Raw genomic sequence first — 23041 nt, forward strand, 5'->3', positions numbered from 1 at the left:
AGCATCAAAAAGGTTAAGTCAGTCCCCAGGGCTGGAGCAAAGCTTTAAATAAACCAGAGGGGGAAAAATGGTGGGGTATGGGGGCAGAAGCAGGGGTGGAGGGAAGCAGGCGGAGGAAGGAGAGGTTGAGGAGACACCAGCCTTTTCTTCAGCCTAGATCCTGCCACTGCTGAAACATCACCTTCCCCTTACACTCCAGCTATGATCTCCCTGCAGCAAGAATGCTAAGCCTGTAAATGCTAAATTTACTGCGAGAATATATTTGCAAAGAGAAAAAAAAAATTTCAGTGGCTCTGTTTTTTGTGGCTATTACATCTGGATATATGATAAAAAGTGATGTAAAGTCTTACATGTTTTCATTTAGAAAATGCTAGAGGAATTATCCTAATTAGGAAAAGCCACCAAGAAAAAGTGTTGATGGGACACAAATCCCTTGTTTTTTACCACCAACAATAGCTGGTAATTTAAATTCTTTGCATACAGACCATAGAAAAGTCTCTATAACTGATCAGCTTTATGATGGTGTTGTCTGTTGGAGCCTCTGGAAACAGGGAGAAGAGAGGAAGGAGGTACACTTTTAGAGTTTTAAAAAATAGTTTTTAGTTGTTAATCAGTTCCTATGCAATCAGATATTTGACCGTTAGAGGATGACAATTTTCTGGCCTGCTGTGCCTATTTTTGAGTGAGTCATTTTGGACTCTAAGACTGACAAGACAAAGAAGACTTAGGAAAGCCTTGATGGTCACTTGCACTTAAACATGGTTATTTGTCCCTATAGCATCTCAGCTTTGCTATTGATCTTTAAAAAACCAAATAAACAAGCCACTGGCCTTTTTGGAAACCTAATTCCCAGATCCCAATTGTCTGGACTAGACTCCAAGCCAGCATTTTTCAACCATTTTTTATCCCACAGTACACTTGAACCTATAGTTAAGTTTCCACAGCACACTTAAATTATGTTGATCAAAAAAAGAGTAAAAAAAAAAAGAATATACTTTGTGTGTTTCGAACTTTTTTCAAAATAACTTAATTAATGACCTTTAAAAATGTTTATGGTACACCTAAGATCCTCCCACAATGCACCACTGTGCCGGAGCGCAGCAGCTGAAAATCACTGCTCTAAGCTGAAACCTGATATTGACATTGTTGCCACGTGTCCATTCAAAGAACCCAACTGACTCAGATTCTGGGCCTGGGCCAAATTTAGGACACCCCTTCATGGGCTCCTAAACTTTAAAAATATCATGGATGCAGGCTTAACTCTCACATTCACACATACACAGGAAAGGCTTGTTCTCTGATGGGGCCATCTGAAATCTAGCTGCTGACAGATCATATTCCTGACACAGAATCTGACTGCATTCCTAACTTGTGACCCTCCTGAAAGTTGTGAGTTGGAACAGAGTACATCACATAAATTGTGTTTATTCTGCCTACTCCTGACAGAGCAGACCGTCCGCTCCCTCTCTGGAACGTCTCACTGCTACCAATGCTTGTGTTTGACTTTCTGAAGGAGTGACGGTTGGCAACAATGAACAGACAGCATGGCCCTACTTCCCTCACCTGTCTCCTGGTAAACACACCTGAGTAAGGCAGTTTGGTTATCAAACACAGCCGTTTCCTGAAAGGAACTGATATTTTCTAGGCTACTCATTAGATAAGTGGTCAGAACCAAAGGAGTGGGAGGTTATGTAAACCTATTTTGAAATTTTTGAAAATTCAGGATTTTGTCCTGACTGATTGTTTCTGGTTAAGTTGTATAAAAATGTTCTTCTGTGAAAACTTCTTTTCTCCTTGCATACAACCATTCCAGTCAAAATGTATGGATAAAATAGAATACGATTTGGAAAAAATGTAAAGCTTTGATTACTTAGTGGAAACCTTGAGTTTTTAACACCTAAGAAAGATAAAAACAAAACTCCTCAGCACCTTGGGAGGCATTAGGGGGCTGTGCTGCCTTCCCAAGCTGCTGAGAGCACTCTGAATTCAAACTCCCTGCCCAGCCTATGGTCATACTTAAACAGCGCTGGTGATGAGACTATAGGGGGTGGCCCAGCTCCTACGCCTTCCATAACACCTACAGATACCATCTGTACTTGCAGGCAGATTACTTGGTGTCATTTCCAGAAAAACTGACTGGAACTGACTGCCTTCAGGAAGTGCTTCTATGAATAAAACAAAGGACTCAACTAAGATCAATGGGACTGAATTGGGAGCTCAGGTGGGAGAGCCTATGGTTGAAGACCCCACAGAGGCCTTGTTAATCTGTACTGCCTTCTAACACATGTCCCAGTAATCATCAAGCCCTTGTCTCCAGGGGTACCACATGTATCCACAAGTATACTTCTTACTGTGCGCCCTGTCATGACACTACCTCAGGCCTGGTCAGCTTCAATTTATTGGTCAGAGTTATGCTGCATCTGAAGTGGCACCTCAGTCCAGGTACAAAAAGGGTTCAACATAGAAAGGTAAGAAGGAAGCCACTTGGCTTTCTAAGATAGGATTAATGGGATTTCTCTTAGCTGAGCTATATCCACAACTCTCATGGGGGATAAATGACATCACTTGATCTCATCTTGGAGTATAGGATCCTACTGATAATAATTTTACTATAACAATGCCCTGACCAAGGGTCAAGTGGATATATTATATAAAAAATGGTAAATACAGTAGTCCTGAAATTGCTATCCTTAGAAAGGCCTGATTGTAAAGTTGGGTCTTGGCTGGCATCTGGCAACTGTGAATGTTCCCATTGTTTTCAATGCTAATAAGAGTGGCTTGTTGTGCGGAAACTATTTGTACAGATATTGTGGTTTATGCAGAATGTCTGCTTTCCTCTGGTAATCTGGAATTTTGGTACACAGTAGGCAGAAGGTACTGTATGACCAGCGCCCAGTAAAAATCTTGAACTCCCCATCTCCAGTAGACATGTCACACATGTTCTCTCAATTCATTGCTGGAGGAATTAAGAGCATCCAGTGTGACTTTACTGGGACAGGATTCTCGGAAGCTTAAAACTTATTTCTTCTGGAGTTTTTCCCATGCACATTTTCCCTTAACTGACTTTGCTTCATGTCCTTTTCTTTAATAAATCATAGCCATTACAATGACTCTACAATGAGTGCCATGGGTTCTCCTGGTGATGATGGGAATGGTCTTGGGGGCTCCTAACACACATGGCTAAAATTTTTGTACTCCACATTATATTGCTTGATGTTTCTTTTTCAGATTACATAATTGATAGAGACTCTATGAACTATTAAACCCTGAACAGGTACACAGTCATGGCTGGTTGGACAATTGTCCTGTTGGTAGCAAAGTCCATGGTGAACAGCTGTCTGAACTGATAAGATCGTTCAATAATACCGCATACTGGGAGGGTAAAAAATAAATCACTCTGCAAGCAAAATGTAATCCATGCGGGGATGCTATGAAACACTAGTTTGTCTAATTAGAAAACAACCATTGGACACTCCTTAGTGGACTACTGAAGCTTAACCAAGGAAATAAATGTCTCTCTACCTCCCTCCCTAGTCTCTATCACTACATAGCTATAGAATAAATTATTGCCACTATTGATATATGTATGCAGCTGAGGCATGCAACATATCTTTACTAATCTTTTTGGAGAATATTTTAATTCCTTTCATATATGTTCAAAGGGTGGGCCAAACCCAGCACAATGTGCTGCTAGCAATGTCCAGACATCCCATCATACTGATGCAGTGCTCAGCACTGAAGAATCATTCATTACATGTTTTCTAGGCATATCCAATTAAAGATACCCTTAAATGAAAATATAATCCAGGACCCTATAATTCAAATGAATTTGGGGAGAGAGGCATCATTTGGAAAGCATCAAAAATAAACATTCTATATCCCTTAAAATAAAAATTTACTGACCCTCCAGTACCCAACCACAAAAGATTTTCCTCTTAAGGTACTAGTGACATCAACATTCTATACCTGGTCATTCTTCAAAACATCTAAACAAATGCAACTAATTTTAAATGGAAGTCCTTATATTAAGAAGACATAAAAGGGGGAGGTCTAGGTATCATAAAATCAAGATTTAACTTTAGATCTGCCATGTCCTTCAGATTCATGGAATTATAGGTACCTACAACCAACCTTTTGCTGACTAAAGCTTTTTGCACCAATGCCTCAAGTTATTTGCCAGATCCTGGCTCTTTGGTCTCAATGATTTCTTCCTACTTTTTAGTGGCACAGGCCCTTTCGTCAGTGACTGCTAGCTTATTACTGAGCCTTACTGGGGCAGATTTTGTCACTCTTCAACCCAACATTCCTATCCCATAATGGGTCTTTCGCAATCCAAAATCTCATAAGATTGTACACACCCAGGAAAATTCTATTAAAAGGAGGATGCCACACATTCAGTCAAGGGCTAATCCTGGACCATGAGACCTTAGCCAAATTAATAAAACATGGCCTCACAGACAGAGAGCTATTCTCCCATTTTAAACAAACCATTGACTCAGTAAGGCCCTTTGCCTACAAAATCTGCCACCTGACAAGAAAGTATGATTCAAGATGAAAGAGCCTTTCTCAACGATCTTAAAATCTTATGGAATGCTGCGTTTGTCCATCATAATGATAGTAGATGTTGATATAATATGACAATGACGGTATTGAACATTCTTCAAAAATGGGTGAATTTCCAGCATTCTTCATGACTATAGAACACAGTCTCCTCAGACTGACTGAATTATATTTTTTACAGAGACTCGTAGGACATTGCTAATAGCCAAGTTATGTGGTCAGGCCTCTGGGCCCTCTAGGATAGATCTATTAAATATAGGCAGTCCCCAGGTTATGAACAAGATAAGTTCTGTAGGTTTGTTCCTAAGTTAAATTTTTAGGTAAGTTGGAACAGGTACATTTACCTATTACCTATAAAACCTTCATAAGAGCAAGTCATACATCAGTCAGATGTTTGTAACTAGGAAACCTACTGTAATAGTCTCCATTCATAAGTGCACATTGTATGTACATCGGATATTTGTGACTCAGGGACTGGCTGTACACGCACTTTTCTAAGACACTCCTGCCCTGGGAAATAGGTAATGTTTTAGCCACAAACTCAATCCTTATTTTACATGTGTATGCACCCATGAAAAGGAACCATATCTAAAGGAAAACATGTGACATAAAAAAAGCCACTCCAGAATGTGTGACCATCATCTCTCCTATAGCCTTGCTTCCTATTCAAACCCATCCTACCATGAAGGGGTAAAATACCCAATAAGGAATTTAGTTAAAAGACAGAAGTCACTGTTGTCCATCAAGCTTATTCTCCTTGTCACTGAAGCCAGCCTCTTTGAAAACAAACTCCACAGTGCTTGTTGGCCCAGCTTTCCCTAACTGTTTATAAATTATAGGCTGCCATACCTGGCAAGGGCACCTCTCCATGGTTGAACTCCAAAGCACCTAGGAGTCAGGGAGAAAAAGATCATTTCAAGAGGAATAACATATTCCTCTTCTTTTTTCACCCCCTGCTTTGATTGCAGTGTATAGAAAGACACAATATACTGTTTACACAATTTACTGCAGGACATTGTTTCTGCATCAGGTAGTCCTGCAGACGTCCTCTTCCAACCCTGCAGATGATCCATACTGGAAAAATGGCCTTTGGGATCCCTGCTGAATTTATTGCTCCAGAAAAAGGATAATCTGGCTCATCTCCATGTAGGAATAACAGATGTATTTATTAGGTATGAGTATGTCTGACTCTGGGAAATATTAGGAGGCAGGGATAGAGGGAGGTGATGAATGACTTTCCTATTGCAGATATTAAATAGACATCTTCAAAAAAAAAAAAAGTCTTCTATCACTGGCCAGGAAGAAGACTTCATAATGGGACTTATTAGGACGTTGATTCTGTACCCAGCTGGTGACCTTACTGACACCCTTTGACCAGGCGATACTATAAAAATCCACAAGTTTAGGATCATGTGTCAGCCAGAGCTAACGGAGAGACTTCACTGAATAATTAAATCTCCAAGACAAAGAGTGAACAGAAGAGACAAGAGTGATACCAGCTATGTTGGTATACAACATACTTAAACAAGGCTATTGCCCCAACCAGGAAGCTCTCACTGTTACAGGGTTGCTTAGGTGCTCTCTGTCCCTTCCCAATTCCCCTGTAATTTTATAAAGTGGCATATGAGGAGGAGGTTACTCTCAGGAGCCCTTGCCATGGTGAATTCATCTGTGCTCAGTTTAAGTATACCTTGCTATGGAATAATGTATCTCCAACTATTTTTTAGATTGTAATATTTCTTCTATAAATCTAATTTATACCTACAATTTGGGCCAATAGCAATATGCCCCTTGTACAACAATTAAGTGAAGAAATTAAAAGTTCCTCTCACGGGGTAGGAAACCTACAGCCTTCTGATTTCAAGATTGTTTTTAAGTACTAACAGAGGCAAGAAAAGCTTCATCTCAGTGGGTTCTCTCCTATACATCTTTTAATAAAGGGATAAGTTCTGTAAAATTTGGATGCAGTCAAAAGGACATATAAAGACCAAGAAAGCCACATGTTTCCTTAAGACTGCAGGTTCCCCAGCCCTGCTAAAGTTTTTAATGATAATATAAATTTTTATTTGTAGAAATTTATACAGATAAAAATTGAAAAAAAAAATTTTTGAGAGCTGCCTTTTTTTTTTTTCCCCCTAGGCTACAGCACCCTAGTGTCATAGCTCACAGCAACTCGAGGGCATAAGTGTTCCTCCTGCCTCAGTCTCCCAAGTAGCTGGGACTATTGGCATATACCACCATGCCCAGCTAATTTTCTATTTTTACGAGAGATGGGGCTCACTCTTGCTCAGGATGGCCTCCAACTCCTAAGCTCAAGCAACCCACTCTTGGCCTCCCAGAGTGCTAGGATTACAGGTGTGAGCCACCCTGCCCCACTAAAAGCTTAATTAGATAATCCCTTTTCTTAACACATAATAACTTCCTTGACCAATCAATCAAAATTATCAAAATTATCCTTCCCTATTACTCAGATAGGAAGTTTGATTATCTTCATTTATTACTCTCTACAATTATCTTATTCATTTATTTCCTCTCTCTCCTGTTATAATGTAAGTACCACATGAGAAGGGATTTTATCTGTCTTATTCTTCAATAAAACCCAGTCCTCAAAAGAATATCTGGTACATGAAGATGAAAAAAATATTCATTGAATGAATGAGTTTTGTAAATAAATGAATGAGTAAATTTAAGGAATAGATATATTATCAATACTCTTCCTCTTTTGCATGTTTTTGTGCTTTATAAAAAATCTATAAAGTATTTGGGAGAAAAAAGTCATAACAAAAGGATATACAAAGAAGCAGGTTAGATGTGTAACTCTTAAAAATAAAGCAATAAGAATCAGTTTACAGTTTCATTTCTAAAAGATGTGAATTTCAATGCTGTAGAACATTTAAGAAAAGCTAACGACACATATGACGTGGAACAATAAATTAGTAAAATCTATTGTTGGATTAACTATTTGCCACTAACTCATTCCCTAAGCCAAAATAAATTGCTCAATGTTGTAAAGTGCAGAAGAAAATTTACTTTATTGTAAGCAATACCATGTATCTGCTCAGGTGGGGTCTCCTTACTTCGCTCCCATCCACTCTGTGAAGGTTTGGGAGACTTTTCCAAAGTATTTCAGAAATTCTATTAGGATCTAAGAAGTAACCCAAAACGAAGGTTGATGAATAATATTGTGCCATGTGCTTAATAGTTTGAATTTTTATTATATTTAGAAATACTTAACCTAAAGGTGTTATAGGCAATTCTATAAAACCTATAAAGCTAAACCAACCTATTTCATGTCATATTTCCCTTTCTCATCCTTAGTTTAGGATCCAAACTAAAATGAATTACTGGTTTTTCTCTGGGCACACTGTATGTATTTTAAACACTCTCATTTTTGCCTCAAAGTAAAGATCTGTCCACTTGGAATACCCCTTCCTCAGATTCCCCTGTTAAAATCCAACCCAACCACTCTACTTGAATTAAATGCTATGTAACTCTCAATCCAACCAAAAATAACTTTTTCTCCTTTTTGTTATAGCCTCTTGGTAACTTTTTATTGATGCAACTGCTACATTATATTCTGTTTATTTTCACATGTCTTGTCTATCTTATTAGTCTATTAGTGCATTGAGGTTAATGACCGTGTTATTTGTTAACCTTTACACCTGTAATATCTAGCACAGCACCTTGCACAGCAAGGACATTCCGTCAATGTTTCCGGAAAGAGCTAAATTTAATTGAAATAATCTTCCTCCTGAAGTTACAGAACCTTATGACATCAATCATATGGTTTTCAATTTCCTTTGAAAAAGGAAATTTAAGAGGAGTTATCTATGCCACTCTTGATTCCTTTTTCTCATCTTGATGTTTTCTATCATCCTCAGTCTGTTTTTCCCCTTCAAATCCTTCCTCCATTCCATCACTTCCCATTATGACTCTAAAATGTGACTCATCAGCAAAGTAGAATGGAGGATGGCTGGGGTGGTAACTCACAGTAACACTGTCGTAATTTCCCTTCAAAACTTTTCCAAAGACCCATAGAATGTAACTGGGCTGCCTTACCATGTCTTCAGAAAGACTAAAGATTCCCTTTAAAATACTTCTTTAAGCCAACATTTCTACTTTCTGAGATTTACCAGGTATACAAAGAGCCTATCAAATTTATCAGCCGCAACTGAATGTTCAAAATTAAAATAACTCACATCAAAAGTTACCACTTCATGTCATTCAAAGTGACGAGTTATTGGCTTTCCTGCATTTTCAAACGCTAAACTTCACCATGTTTCTAGTAAAAAACTATCGCAGTACACCATGTTCTACCAGAATCTGAGCATGAACATAAAATCGCCATGCTTTCTATTTCTACACAGTTAAGTTCTCATTAATGTTAAAGACAATTACTGATATTTTTCTTATACCTTCTCAAATATTCATAATATTGACCATACATATTTAAAATGTAAAGAAATAAATGACAAGAAACCAATCATAAGAAGTTTGCAAAGCAACAAGTAAACCAATGTGTAATTTTCTCTTGAGATATTAAAAACATACTTTTAAAATATAAATAATTACTACAGATATTTGAAGTGGATGTTTTAAAAACTTCTGGCCACTAATCAATGTACTTATTAGCTAATTCTTGCTAATTCATCTGAGTCTGTAATATAGAAATATTAAAAATGATAATGAGGCACAGAAAACGCATACTTCTAGGTAATTCTTCTTTTCCACATGGCAATCGAAACCAAAATCGTACACAGTAAGCTCCATATATTAAGGAATAAGTAAATGACTTACATACATTTAATTTGAATTCTCAATAATTCAAGTCAGTGACTAAAACCTTGACATGGTTTATTATCACTGGATAGCAACCTAAATTTTAACTGACAGAATTTGCTATGCTACTAATATATCTGCCTCAAGCTTAATCTTAATTGACTGAATAGGCTTGTAAATCAATAATAGTATACTTATCAGAAGACTTCCTCCACTAGTGAAATCTGTAAGATTTAAGTAGGTGACTCAATCAACTCAATTGTTTATGTACATGAAAAAATATATATATATTGATGGATAACTAAAAATGAAAGGCAAAAAATGTTAACATGCATGAGCAACATAAATCTAGCTAATGGATCTTGAAGGTAACTAAATTTAAAATAAGAATTAGTTCTTTACTCTCTGGAAATTTTAATTGCTTCTGTCAGAAAAAAAAAGTATGTTTGTACATTAGACTTGGCAATTTAAGTTTTTCATTAAAAAATTTTAATTTTGACTGCATCCATACTCTTTCACTGTTAATATCTATAATTTCAAATATTTTCTATTTAAAATTGCTTTCAAAGAGTTCAGTATTATAAGCAAAGATATAAAGAACTCTTATGATACAGAATTTAAAACAGCTATTTTTGTACTTAGGTATGTGAACTGATAAAGATTAGGAAAAGATAGAACAAATTTTTTTAAAAAGTTTTACCTTTCTTCAATTGATCTTCTACTTTGAACTGAGATCTGTAATAAATTTATATATATTCAATATGCATATAAAATGCTTACATTAAATCATTTAGAAAGATGTTCCTCAGAGCAATTTTTAACATGACAATTTTGTAAGACTAAGGTATCAAAAAGCTAAGAAATTACCACATTTTGGCATTAAAAGAAACATTATAGAAGAGGAGCAGGTTCCCAAATTATGTTTCTAAATTAAGAGCAAACAGGATTTTATACTATTAGTAAACCAAAAAAAAGTAAATGTATCTGTTACATAATTATCTAATTCTTTTAAATATTCTTATTAAATGGCTTATAATGCTAATTATATATATAAATTAATAACAATAGTTTTTATAATTTATAAATTTCAAGAGAATATATTAAGAATACATGTTTAAAATATGTTTGTTGAGGTGTGTGATCAAAAATGTTAAGAGGCCAGTGGTGTGAAAGTGTGATTTTATTAATAAATTACCTCTAGTGAATATAACACATATTTTCCTATAACACGTTTTATTCCAGACTTGAATTTCACCTACTTCAGTATCTTTCATACAGATATTAGCTCATTTTATCCTTATCTGCCTGTGGCAAAGACTTCTACATGTTCATCAAACTAATTTTGTTTTCTTCTTGGGCACATTGCTAGTCTACATTTTTAAAAGTTTCTCTGACAGTTAAAGGTGGCAAACAGAATATGAGAGAAAATGGCATACACTTCCTTCCAACCTGGTCAATGAAAATATCTCAGTTGGGGGCCCAGTATTCTTTCCTGTAGCTAGATGTCTACAACCAGTGTGGCTCAGGAAGCCACATATAAGATGACCTAGACAAAAATGATTTTAATATAGTGGTTAAGAAGTAAGATTATAGCTATCTAAAGAATTATGACAAGAACATGGAAACAGTGAGTTTAAACAACTTCTAGTCCTTCATAATCTCCAACAATGATGGCTCCTGTTTCACTATTACCAGAACAAGTCAATCTGAATAAATGACATTATATAAATCATCAGCCAAAGAACCTATCATATAGTAGATGTTTAATTAATGAGTATTAAGCTAGATATATAGGAAGATAGGTATTCATTGACCATATATAAAACCACTAAAAATTAGAATCACTTGTTCACATGAAAGCAACATGTTTTAGATAAGGAAATTGCTCTTTCTGTTTGGGTTCATCTTACTATTTAACTTTTTTATATTTAACCTGTCTTGTACAGATACCTTTATTTTGGATGAAGGAATGACATGAAAAAAAGATAGAATGTTTTATGAGCTGGCTCTTTAAAAAAAAAAAAAAAAACCTCTTTGGGTGAATTAAAACCTGAATCCCTGATTACTGGCCCAAGAAGTGTTCTTTTTGTTTATTTCTGTACCACTGAACAGATTGTCCAGGCAGAGGTCATGAGACTGTCTTTACAGAACTACAGAAGATGGGATCAATCATGTCCATCAACTACAGTTAGACAGCAAAGGCTGAAACTCCCTTTAAAGGCTCTGTTGTGTTTCTGCTTATAGATAGGACAGTGGTACCTAAAGACAGCAAATTAATAAACTTCTCTTTTCTTCTCCTTGAACCACTTGTCCTCGTTCTTTTCATGCAGCCTCAGGAACAAGTCCCCAATTTTCAGTAACAAAGCAAAGAATGTACTTCAGCCATGATTTCAGAGCCAGAAAGACCCAGATTTGAAATCTAACTCAACATTACTAAATGTGATGTGTGCTGCTGCACAGTTCACAATTGTTTTAAGCTTTAGTTTCAACCTCAAAATGAGGGTGCCAATACCTATCTTACAGTGTTGTGTAAAGGATAAACCCATTTTAAATTACCCTGTTTCCCCGAAAATAAGACAGTGTCTTATTTTAAGGTTGCGCTAGGTCTTATTTTCAGGGGACGTCTTATCTTTCCTATAAGTAGGTCTTATTTTCGGAGGATGTCTTATTTTCGGGGAAACGGGGTACACTGCTTCCTTTGTTCTTTGTTTTAAACAAAGACATGTGTTCTTGACAACTTTGATTATTTCTTGAAGTCTTTTTATTTTTCATCAGTATAATTGCTTGTTTGTGGACTGTTTTTTAAGGTACAAATACAATTAACAAATCTAAACAAAGTTTAAGAAAGAGCTTCTGAATCTACTATACAACAGAAACAAAAATAAAATATTTTTAAGAGATTTTTTTTCTCTATGGCTTTGCATTTATATTTTATTAATTTAAAGCAAAATATAAAGCATAATTTTTAAATGATATATACAGAGAAACAATAATATAAATGATAAATTCCTTATAACACATACTACTGTCTCTATTTTGGTTATTTCCTTACCTGTGAATGTTCTTTGACTAAAACTTCTGTCTTTGGTCCAACTGAATCTGAAACTACTGATTTTCTTCTTTCTTTCTCAAGTGGTATATTTTTTGAATCTACACCTTTAACTTTTATTCGACTACTACTCCTTTCCACTGTTGCGTTGGTTTTTCCCTCACTTTTAGGTAACTCCTCTTCTGTTTTTAAGAGATTGTTAAGTTGATGCTTAACTTGTTCAGATTCCTGTTTTTTAAAAAAGTACCAGCTTATCAAGAATTGTTTTCTGACTTTTTTTACCAATATTGTAAGCTTTAGGAATCTGTATATATTTATGCCCATGTTAGTTCTCAACTCTTATTTTTACTGAGTTGGAGGAAGCTAAGTCAAGTCATTAGTATAATCAATAATTCGCAATTCCACAATCAAAATTAAAAGCTATAAAGAAACCTCTTCCATTTTTGAATGCTATTTTTATACCCAGAAATTTTTCCTGGCTGTCATTTTTTAAGGCTTTAATTAATATACAAGCAACATAAAAATTAATAGGAAATAGATGTTATAAAAAGCAATAGAGTGTAACCAAGATAATTAATACTCATCAAAGAATGAAAGAAAATGTGGAAAATAAATAACATTTCTTCTAGAATGAAATTTTTCTTTAAAATGTCACTTTTATAACTTTAGTTATACAAATAACTTATTTGTAGAAAAGAATATATACATCAAAAAGAAAATTCACAAATAATCTCACTGTTAACATTTAATATATCCTTTCCAATTATTTCTAAATATACCCAGTACATATATGTATATATTTTTAAATTTTTTATCTAGATTGAATCATACTATACATGCTAACATAATACGCTATTTTCATTAAATAATGTCATATATGTTTCCATGACAATAAATATACATTTAAATCAGACCAGGTAACAGAAGAACACTTAATAATATATTACAATTTGTTTAGCAAATTCCTTATCAATGAACATTTAGGTTATTTCAAAATTTTTACAATGAAAACATATTACATTATACACACTTGTGTAAAATGTCTGTATATCTTTTGCTTCTTGAGAATAAACTTCTAGAAGTAGATTTATTGAATGAAAAGTCTGTATCTTTCTAGGTTTTGCTATGTCTTTTTTTCTAGAAAAGTATCACTTTATGCTTTTTTTGATAATAGAAGCTTATGAAGGTTTGTACATTAAGCATACATCCACTAGTATTAGATATTTCTATTCCTTAAATTTTTAGCAAAATGGTAGGTAAAAATATCTATCCCACTGTTATTTTAAATTGCATTTAAAACCAGTTAGGTTACATATATTCATATGCGTTCATTGGTCATAGGTCTTTCTGAATCAGGACTTGCCTGTTTGTGTTCTCTATGTTGGGGGGAACTATCTATGTTTTGTAGATTTATAAAATATCTACATATAAACATTTTGCAAATATTTTCCATTTATCTTCTATCTTATGATTTAACACAAAAAAATATTACATATACATCAACAAATACTAAATTTTTATATTCATTTGAATCTGTTTCTAGACTTTCTATTTAGTACCAGAAGCTGAACTGCAGAGTTGTAGTTTTACACTGCATATTGATTTTTGGATGAGTAGGTCCTTATTAATTGTTCTTTATTTTTATAATCACCAGTTTCTTATCTCACATATTATAATAATTTTGTTAAACTCAAAAATAATTCAAGTTTACCTCTAAAAATAAATTGCTTTAAGCTGTATATCAGTTTGGGAAATATGGAAAATTCAAATATTGATAATATCCAGTCTTTATATTAAAAACTATAAATTTCCATTTCTTGAATGTCAATCTATTCCTATTCCCCTTGGAAAGTATAAGTTTTTTTATTTTATTATTTGGGATTCATTGAGGGTACAAAGAATTAGGTTACACTGATAGCATTTGTTAGATAAAGTCCCTCTTATAATTGTGTCACATCCCCAACAGGTGTGCCCTATACCATGACTTCCCTTACCCCTCTCTCCTCCCCTATTCCCACTCCCTCATTCCCCTACCCTACCACTTGTATTAGATCATCTTCTACCTTCATGTTAGAAGTAAGTGCATTAGATTCTTGCTTCTCCATTCTTGTAATGCTTTACTAAGAAGAATGTGTTCTACCTTCATACAGGTTAATACAAAAGATGTGAAGTCTCCATCTTTTTAACGGCTGAATAGTATTCCATGTGACATATATACCACAGCTTGTTAATCCATTCCTAGGTTGGTGGGCATTTAGGTTGTCTGCACATTTAGGCAATTGTAAATTGAGCTGTGATAACAGTCTAATGCAAATGTCCTTAGGATAAAAAGGTTTGGGTGGGGGTGGCACCTGTGGCTCAGTGGGTAAGGCGCTGGCCCCATATACCAAGGGTGGTGGGTTCAAACCCAGCCCCGGCCAAACTGCAACCAAAAAATAGCCAGGCGTTGTGGCGGGCGCCTGTAGTCCCAGCTACTGGGGAGGCTGAGGCAAGAGAATCGCCTAAGCCCAAGGATTTGGAGGTTGCTGTGAGCTGTGATGCAACGGCACTCTACCAAGGGTTAATAAGTGAAACTCTGTCCGAGGGTTAATAAGTGAGACTTTTTTTTTCTGGGTAGATGCCTAGTAATGGAATTTCAGGATCAAATAGAAGATTTAATTTGAGTTCTTTGAGGATTCTCCATACTTCCTTCCAAAAAGGTGGTATCAGTTTGCAGTCCCACCAGCAGTGCAAAAGTGTTCCCTTCTCTCCACATCCACACCAGCATTTGCAGCTTTAAGACTGTGATGTGGGCCATTCTAGTTCTCCCAACACCATTTATAGAATAGGCCATTCCAGTTCTCCCAACACCATTTATAGAATAGGGATTCTTTTCCCCAGTGTATGTTTTTGTTTGGTTTATCAAATATCAGGGGGCTCTAAGATGTTAGTTTCATCTCCTGGTTTTCTATTCAGTTCGAAATGTCAATGTCTCTATTTTTGTGCCATTGTTTTGATCACTATGGCCTTGTAGTATACCCTAAAGTCTGGTAGGGTGATACCCCAAGCTTTGTTTTTATTACTAAGAATTGCCTTCGCTATATGGGTTTTTTTTCTGGTTCCATACAAAATGAAGAATTATTTTTTCCAAATCTTGAAAGTATAATTATGGTATTTTAATGGGGATTGCACTGAATCTGTACATTGCTTTGGGAAGTATAGACATTTTGACAATGTTAATTCATCCCAGCCACAAGCATGGTATGTTCTTCCATTTGTTAATATCTTCTGCTATTTTTTTCTTAGGGTTTTATAATTTTCTTTGTAGAGATCCTTCACCTCTTTTGTTATGTATATTCTTAGGTATTTCATTTTTTTGAAACTACTATAGAGGGAATTGTGTCCTTGATTAGCTTCTCATCTTGGCTGTTAATTGGCATATACAAAGGCTACTGATTTGTGGACATTTATTTTATATCCTGAAACATTACTGTATTTTTTGATCACTTCTAGGAGTCTTCTTGAGTCTTTGGGGTTCTCTAAGTATAAGATCACATCCTCAACAAAGAGCAAGAGTTTGACCTCCGCTGCCCCCATTTGGATGCTCTTTATTTCCTTCTCTTGCCTGATTGTACTGGCGAGAACTTCCAGCACTATGTTGAATAGTAGTGGACAAGCTTGTCTGGTTCCAGTTCTAAATGGAAAAGCTTTCAGTTTTACTCCATTCAGTATAATTGAACAGGTTGGGGAAAATTCATACCCTCTCAATTTTTTGGAATAATTTCTGTAGCATGTGTATAAGCTCTTCTTTGCAGGTTTGATAAAATGCTGGTGTGAAGCCATCTGGACCAGGAAATTTATTGTTGGGAGATTTTTTTATAGTTTGTTTGATCTCAGTTCTTGAAATTGGTCTGCTCAAGAGATTTTTTTCTTTTTACTTTTTAGACAGAGTCTCACTATGTCACCCTGGGGAGAGTGCCATAGCTCACAGCAACCACAAACCGGTTCTCTTGTCATAGCTCACGGCAACTGCAAACTCTTGGGCTTAAGTGATTCTTTTGCCTCAGCCTCCCAAGTAGCTGGGACTACAGGTGCCCACCACAACTCTCAGCTATTTTGTTGTTGTTGTTGTCATTGTTGTTTTAGCAGGCCTGAGCTGGGTTCAAACCCACCAGCCCTGGTATATTTGGCCAGCGCCCTAACCACTGATCCAAGTGATTTTTCTTCTTTGTTAAGTTTATGGAGAGGGAAGGATTCAAGGTATTGATCATGTCCTCCACATTGTTAAATTTTGGGGTATAGAGTTTCTTGTAGTATTCAGATATGATCCCTTGTATCTCTGTGGCATCTGTTGTTATTTCCCCCTTGTCATTTCTGATTGAGGTTATTAGAGATTTTACTTTTCTGTTTCTAGTTAATCTGTCCAAAAGTTTATCAATTTTATTTTTTTTAAAAAAACAACTTTTTATTTTGTTAATTTTCTGAATGATTCTTCTGTTTTCCATTAATCTCTGATGTAATTTTGGTTATTTCTTTTCTTCTGCTGTGTTTCAGATTAGATTGTTCTTCTTTTTCCAGTTCCATAAGATGGTTCATGAGTTTGTTCATGTACTTTCTTTCTGTTTTTGGAATGTAGGCATCTAATGGATAAATTTCCCTCTTAAGACTGCTTTTGCCGCATCCCACAGGTTTTGGTAACTTGTGTCTTTATTATTGTTATGTTTGAATAATTTAATGATTTCCTCTTCTATCTCTTCCTGAACACAACTATCATTCAGCATAAGGTTGTTTAATTTCCATGTCTTTGTGTGGGGATGAAGGTTTTTGTTGGAGTTGAGTTCCACCTTTACTGCCTTGTGGTCTGAGAAGATACAAAGTATAATTTCTATTCCTTTAATTTTGCTGAAGTTTGATTTGTATCCTAGGATGTGGTCTATTTTGGAGTATGTACTATGGGCTGACATGAAAAATGTATATCCTTTAGCTTTGGAATGGTGTGTTGATATGTCTATTAATCTCATTTGTTCTAGGGTCACATTTAAGTCCTTTGTATCTTTGTTTAATTTCTGTTTAGAGGATTTATCCAGTTCTGTCAAAGGTGTTAAAGTCCCTGGCTATTATGGTGTTATGGGATACCATATTGCCCAGATCCATCAGTGTCTCTGTTTTATAAATCTGGGAGCATTTAAGTGGGGTGCATAAAATATTTAAATTTAAATATTGTTGTATTTTTCCTTTGACCAGTATAAAGTATCCATCTTTGTCTTTCTTAACTTTAGTTGCTTTAAATCTGCCAGTATCTGGAAATAAGACTGCAACCCCTCCTTTCTTCTGATTTTCATTTGTTAGAAATACTATTTTCCATCCCTTAACCCTGAGTCTTGATTTGTCCTTCAAGGATAGGTGTGTCTCCTGGAGACAGCATATGGATGGCTTGTACTTCTTTAATCCAATCAGCCAGCCTGTGCTTCTTCAGTGTGGTGGAGTTCTATTCATCTTATTTTGTGTAAGTCCATTGTATAGTTTTATCCTTTGCGCCATTGTGGAAGCTAAGTTTTAACCTTTACCTTCTGGGTGTTTACTTTGCTGGTGGTCAGTGTTGAGAATAGGTGTGTTGAGAATAGGTCTAAGTATTTCCTGTAGGGCTGGTCTTGTGGCAAATTCCTCAGTGTTTGTATATCCATAAAAGATTTGATTTCTCCATCAATTTTGAAAGTTAGTTTAGTAGGATACAGAATTCTGAGCTGAAAATTGTTTTGTTTAAGAATGTTTAAGGTGGATGACCATTCTTTTCTGGCTTTGAAGGTTTCAGTTGAAAAGTCTGCTGTAATCCTAATGTCTCTGGCTCTGTAAGTCGTTGACACTTACTCCTGGCTGCTTGAAGAATTTTTTCTTTCATCTTGTCTTTGGACAGGTTCATTATTGTGTGTATTTTTTGAAAAATATGCCATCCTAATGTCATTCTAGACTAATACTATGAATAAAATTTTTGCTGCTAGGTTTTGTGAGTGATATATTTGAACAATCACTTGATAAAAGAAAATCTATTGCTTGGTTATTTTATATTCTATTTTAAAATCAATCTATTTTCTCTCCAACTATCTTTCTTAACTATATTACTAATAACGTTGATTATCTTACTTTTTTGGAAAAACAATTATATAACATACACTAATTATACTTTTATCTATTTGTTTATGAAAATGTTTTTAGCTTCTTTCATTTCTTGTTTTATTGTTCACCTAGAATTTGGAAAAGAACAATAAGATCCGATATTATAGTTTAACTGAATGGAATGCCTGTAGTATTCTACTTTTAAATATATTGTCTATCAGTTTGAAATTGTCTTTGATTAGGAAAGTTTACTGTTCTTTATAGCTTAGTATTTTGTTAAAAATGAATGTTAAATTTTATTAATGTATTCCTGTTGCATAAAAGGAATATATTTTAATCCTGGCAAAATAGTACAAAGTCAAAATTACTCAGTTAAGTTCTTTACAGATATTTTCTTCATTTAGTAACAATTTTAAAGGAATATGATGCCCTTTACCTCTAAAGCCTGTTTCAGCTGTTCCTTTAGGAATGTGTTCTCAATCTCCAGAGTGTGTGCAACTTTCTAGAAAGTTATAAAGAAGAAAAGGGTATTCACTTTGGTATTTTTTAAGTTAATATATTTTTACCATTATTAATTTTCTAAAATCTATAGTTACCCAAGATGATGATTTCAATGTACATTACACATTTGTCATATATAATAATGGATAATACCTTAAGTTATAGCTTCCTATTGATTTTCCACAGGCAAATTGACCATGAATATGGCAAATTAAAAGTGTAGTTTTAATTTTAATTAAACATTTCATTTATCCTTTTTTCTAGTCTTAAAATATTTAAATAGAAACACATCAAAAACGAAAGAACAATCTCTACTCTTAACATAGTTCTAACTTGTAAGAGTTACTCTCAAGAATTCTCCATTAATGGCTAGGTGCCCATATGCTCAGTGGTTAGGGCGCCAACCACATGCACCAGGACTGGTGGGTTCAAACCTGGCCCAGACCTGCTAAACAACAATGACAACAATAACGAAAAAATAGCTAGGCCTTGTGGCGAGCGCCTGTAGTCCCAACTTGTTGGGAGGTTGAGGCAATAGAATTGCTTAAGCCCAAGAGTTTGAGGTTGCTGTGAGTTGCGATGCCACAGCACTCTACCAAGGGTAACATAGTGACACTCTGTCTCAAAAAAAAAAAAAAAATTCCCTGTTAAATAGAAAACAGTTTGAAGACCATATTTAAAGTCCCCAGTTTTGCTTCGAATATGATATAGCAAATTTCTATTGGACAAATTCTACCACACATAAACTCTGGACAGAATACAAACATTAACACTGGAGAGCAGGGAAAGAATCAAGAGTAGGTAGATTCTTGAGGGAAGGTGACACTTGGAAGAGGGAAAGAGGTCTAGGTATGATTCTCATTTATATGACTCTTAATTTGAAGGCAGTCCCTGTCTGAGATATGCAGGGAGCCCAGTAGCTGAGAGAAAACTACTGGAGGACAGAGTACATGAAAAACACAGCCACTAGCAAGGTGAGGGCAAGTCATACAAAGAAAAGAGCCATAGATAAGGAACCGTTTATAGAACTCTACCTAAATCTCTCCTAACTCCTGAACCGCATATAAATAGAGGAGACTATTTTACAGCCTAACAAAAGCTCAAAAAAACTAAAATGTAATTTGAGTTCCTACCTAAATATATAATTTGCATTTTGTATCCAATAATGTTAATTATATAGTAAATATTAGAAGTAATATAGTTGTTTCAGAAGAATAGAATCCAGAGTTTCAACGACATGATATCAAAATATCCAGGATACAACTTAGAAATACTTGAAATTTGAAGAAACAGAAAAATGAGGCTAAGAAAGGGATAATTATATTAATGCAATTATTAATTTACCCAAATTAGCATAAAAAAAGAAAAATGAGGCTTACTTTGAAAATAAAAGGCAATCAACAAAGTAGTGCCAAAACAATCCAGATTTTAAAATTAGCATAGGATACTTTTTTTTTTTTATTAGTGTTTTGTTTTGTTTTTTGTAGAGACAGTCTCACTTTATGGCCCTCGGTAGAGTGCCGTGGCCTCACACAGCTCACAGCAACCTCCAACTCCTGGGCTTAAGCGATTCTCTTGCCTCAGCCTCTTGAGTAGCTGGGACTACAGGCGCCCGCCACAACGCCCGGCTATTTTTTGGTTGCAGTTCAGCCGGGGCCGGGTTTGAACCCGCCACCCTCGGTATATGGGGCCGGCGCCTTACCGACTGAGCCACAGGCACCGCCCCTAGCATAAGAGACTTTTAAAGCATTTACTATAAAAATATCGAATATAAAGGAAAATATGCATATAATGAAATGATAAAAATATCAGTAGATAAATATAAACTATTAATATAATAGTCAAATGGAAAATTCTTGTACTGAATACAATATCTGAATTTTGAATTTTAATGTTTGGGTATAGGAATAGATTAAATATGACACTAGAAAAATCAAACCACTTGAAAAGATGTCAATAGAAAACATCCAATCTAAATACAAAGAACAAAGTTTTCCTAAAGTTAATATATGTTGAGGAACATACGGGATAACATGAAACGTGTAACAAGTAATTGTAGTTCCGTAAGGAAAAGACAGAGAAGAAATGACAGAAAAAGTATTTGAAAAATAGTAAAAAAAGTCCCAAGCTTGATGAAAGATTCCAAAAGTTGATGTTGAAAAACAAAATCATGCCATATACACAAAAATATAAACTGTTAAAACCCAAGTAAAAAAAATAAAACTTTGAGAACAGATAAAGAAAAATGACATTTTACACAAAGAGAAAAGATGACCTGAATGACTACTTCTCATCAGAAAATGAAGAACAAAAAATATATATATATGTAAAAATATTTTTAAAGTGCAGAGCAAATGACCCTTTTCTGAAAGCCATTTTAAGAAGCAAAAGAAAGCATTAAATCCACATTTTATTCTCAATAAAATTTAATAAGATACAGCATCTATGAAAAACATAAGGCAATACTAATGGGAACAAAAATCAACCTTCTAACCACTGCTTAAGAGATCTCAATATGTTACCAATAAGATAGCTAAAGAAATTTGCATCCATAAATAGATACCTGAATAAGTCATCTGATAGAATTAAGTAACTTCAGAGAGGAAGACTTAGTGAATTTAGAGAGAAAGATGTATAAGCCAAAGAGGTAAGAGGTATCCCCTACTAAAGCAGAACTACAGAGACAGACAGAAAATAATTAGAAAGAAACTGATAAAATTCTTTTTTTTTTTTTTGCAGTTTTTGGCCGGGACTAGGTTCGAACCCACCACCTCAGGTATATGGGGCCGGCACCCTACTCCTTTGAGCCACAGGTGCCACCCAATATTAAAAATTCTGATGGAGTTCTCTGATGGATGCAATTACGAGCACTAAAGTAGGTTTTCCTGAGATTTTTTTAAAAAGGTAAACATGATTTTTTTTATTTAAAAATTCAAGAAGAAATGAAAAGGAAAAAGTCTACTTCCAAGAATAGATTTTAAAATCTTGTAAAGTAAATAAAAGAAATATCTCATAGCACATAACATACAAATAGAAGCCATGACTGAAAAGATAGAAGACTTAATGAATCAGTCTAGAAATCATAATATTCAAGTATGAGTTCCAGAGGGATAAAAGGAAAAAGAAAGTTAAATGACAAAGAAATAAGTAAGAATACAAAACTTCCTTGAGATAAACTTAAAAAAAATGAAATCTGGTAAAATGTCTAAATTTCAATGAGAAATGAGAGCAAGGAGTAAAAAGACTAGGTTTCAGTCAACATCCTAGTCCTATTCCTACTATAGCCAACTACTCAACTTTCCATGAGACAAAAACAATATTCTATCTTAACCCATTAAATTATATGAGTTTTTTGTATATACCAGCCTAACCTATATTCTAACAGAGATATTAAGAATAAAAATAATAAGACAAATATAGAATCAATTTTATACAGAGGGAGAAAGACTATATACCCCACTGTGGTATACTACAGATGGCTTTAAGCCTCCACCAAAAGGTAGAGTCTATTTCCTCACTCATTAAAACTTAGCTCGCCTGTGACCTGTTTGGTCTACCCTGTGAGCTTAAGGTTCAAGAGATCTTTCAGCTTCCTTTTGCTGTCTTGTACTGAGAACCCTTCTGTAAATTACCCATAGCTAGCCTCCAGGAGGACAAGAAACTGTCCTAGATGCCTCAGCTGAAAAGTCAGGTATATGAGTAAAACCATTATAGACCATCCAAATAAAGCTGAACCTGGCCAGAGAGAAGACCTATGTGGCCATTAAGAAAAACAATGACTGTATCATTTTAAGTCACTGAGTTTTGGAATAATGTATTATTTAGGAAAAAAACTGTTATACCCAACAAAAAGAAATGTATGTTATTTCACGTCTTTAAACATTTACAAAAATTGAACATATGCCTGAGCTCAGGAGTTCGAGACCAGCCTGAGCAAGAGAAACACCCCATCTCTAAAAATAGCTGGGTGTTATGGCAGGCACCCAAAGTCCTACTTGGGAGGCTAAGGCAAGAGGATCAATCGAGCCCAAGAGTGTAAGTTTGTTGTGAGCTATGATG

The 23041-nt window shown here is 35.0% G+C and overlaps 1 protein-coding gene across 1 annotated transcript in view; it reads right to left on the reverse strand.

Annotated features, from left to right (window-relative positions):
• Positions 1 to 7580: 7580 nt before the first annotated feature.
• The window catches only part of LOC128572786 (coiled-coil domain-containing protein 7-like), a 97848-nt gene continuing 82387 nt past the window's right edge, over positions 7581 to 23041 (reverse strand). The window contains exons 15-17 of the mRNA XM_053572865.1: positions 18918 to 18983; positions 10040 to 10074; positions 7581 to 7705 (exon numbers count right to left, since the gene is read on the reverse strand). Of these exons, the coding sequence (XP_053428840.1) occupies positions 7699 to 7705; positions 10040 to 10074; positions 18918 to 18983 (108 nt within the window). The 3' untranslated portion in view covers positions 7581 to 7698. The remainder of the gene's footprint in view (positions 7706 to 10039; positions 10075 to 18917; positions 18984 to 23041) is intronic.

Source organism: Nycticebus coucang, chromosome 20 (genome assembly GCF_027406575.1).
Source record: "Nycticebus coucang isolate mNycCou1 chromosome 20, mNycCou1.pri, whole genome shotgun sequence".
In the NCBI taxonomy this organism is placed as follows: Eukaryota; Metazoa; Chordata; class Mammalia; order Primates; family Lorisidae; genus Nycticebus; species Nycticebus coucang.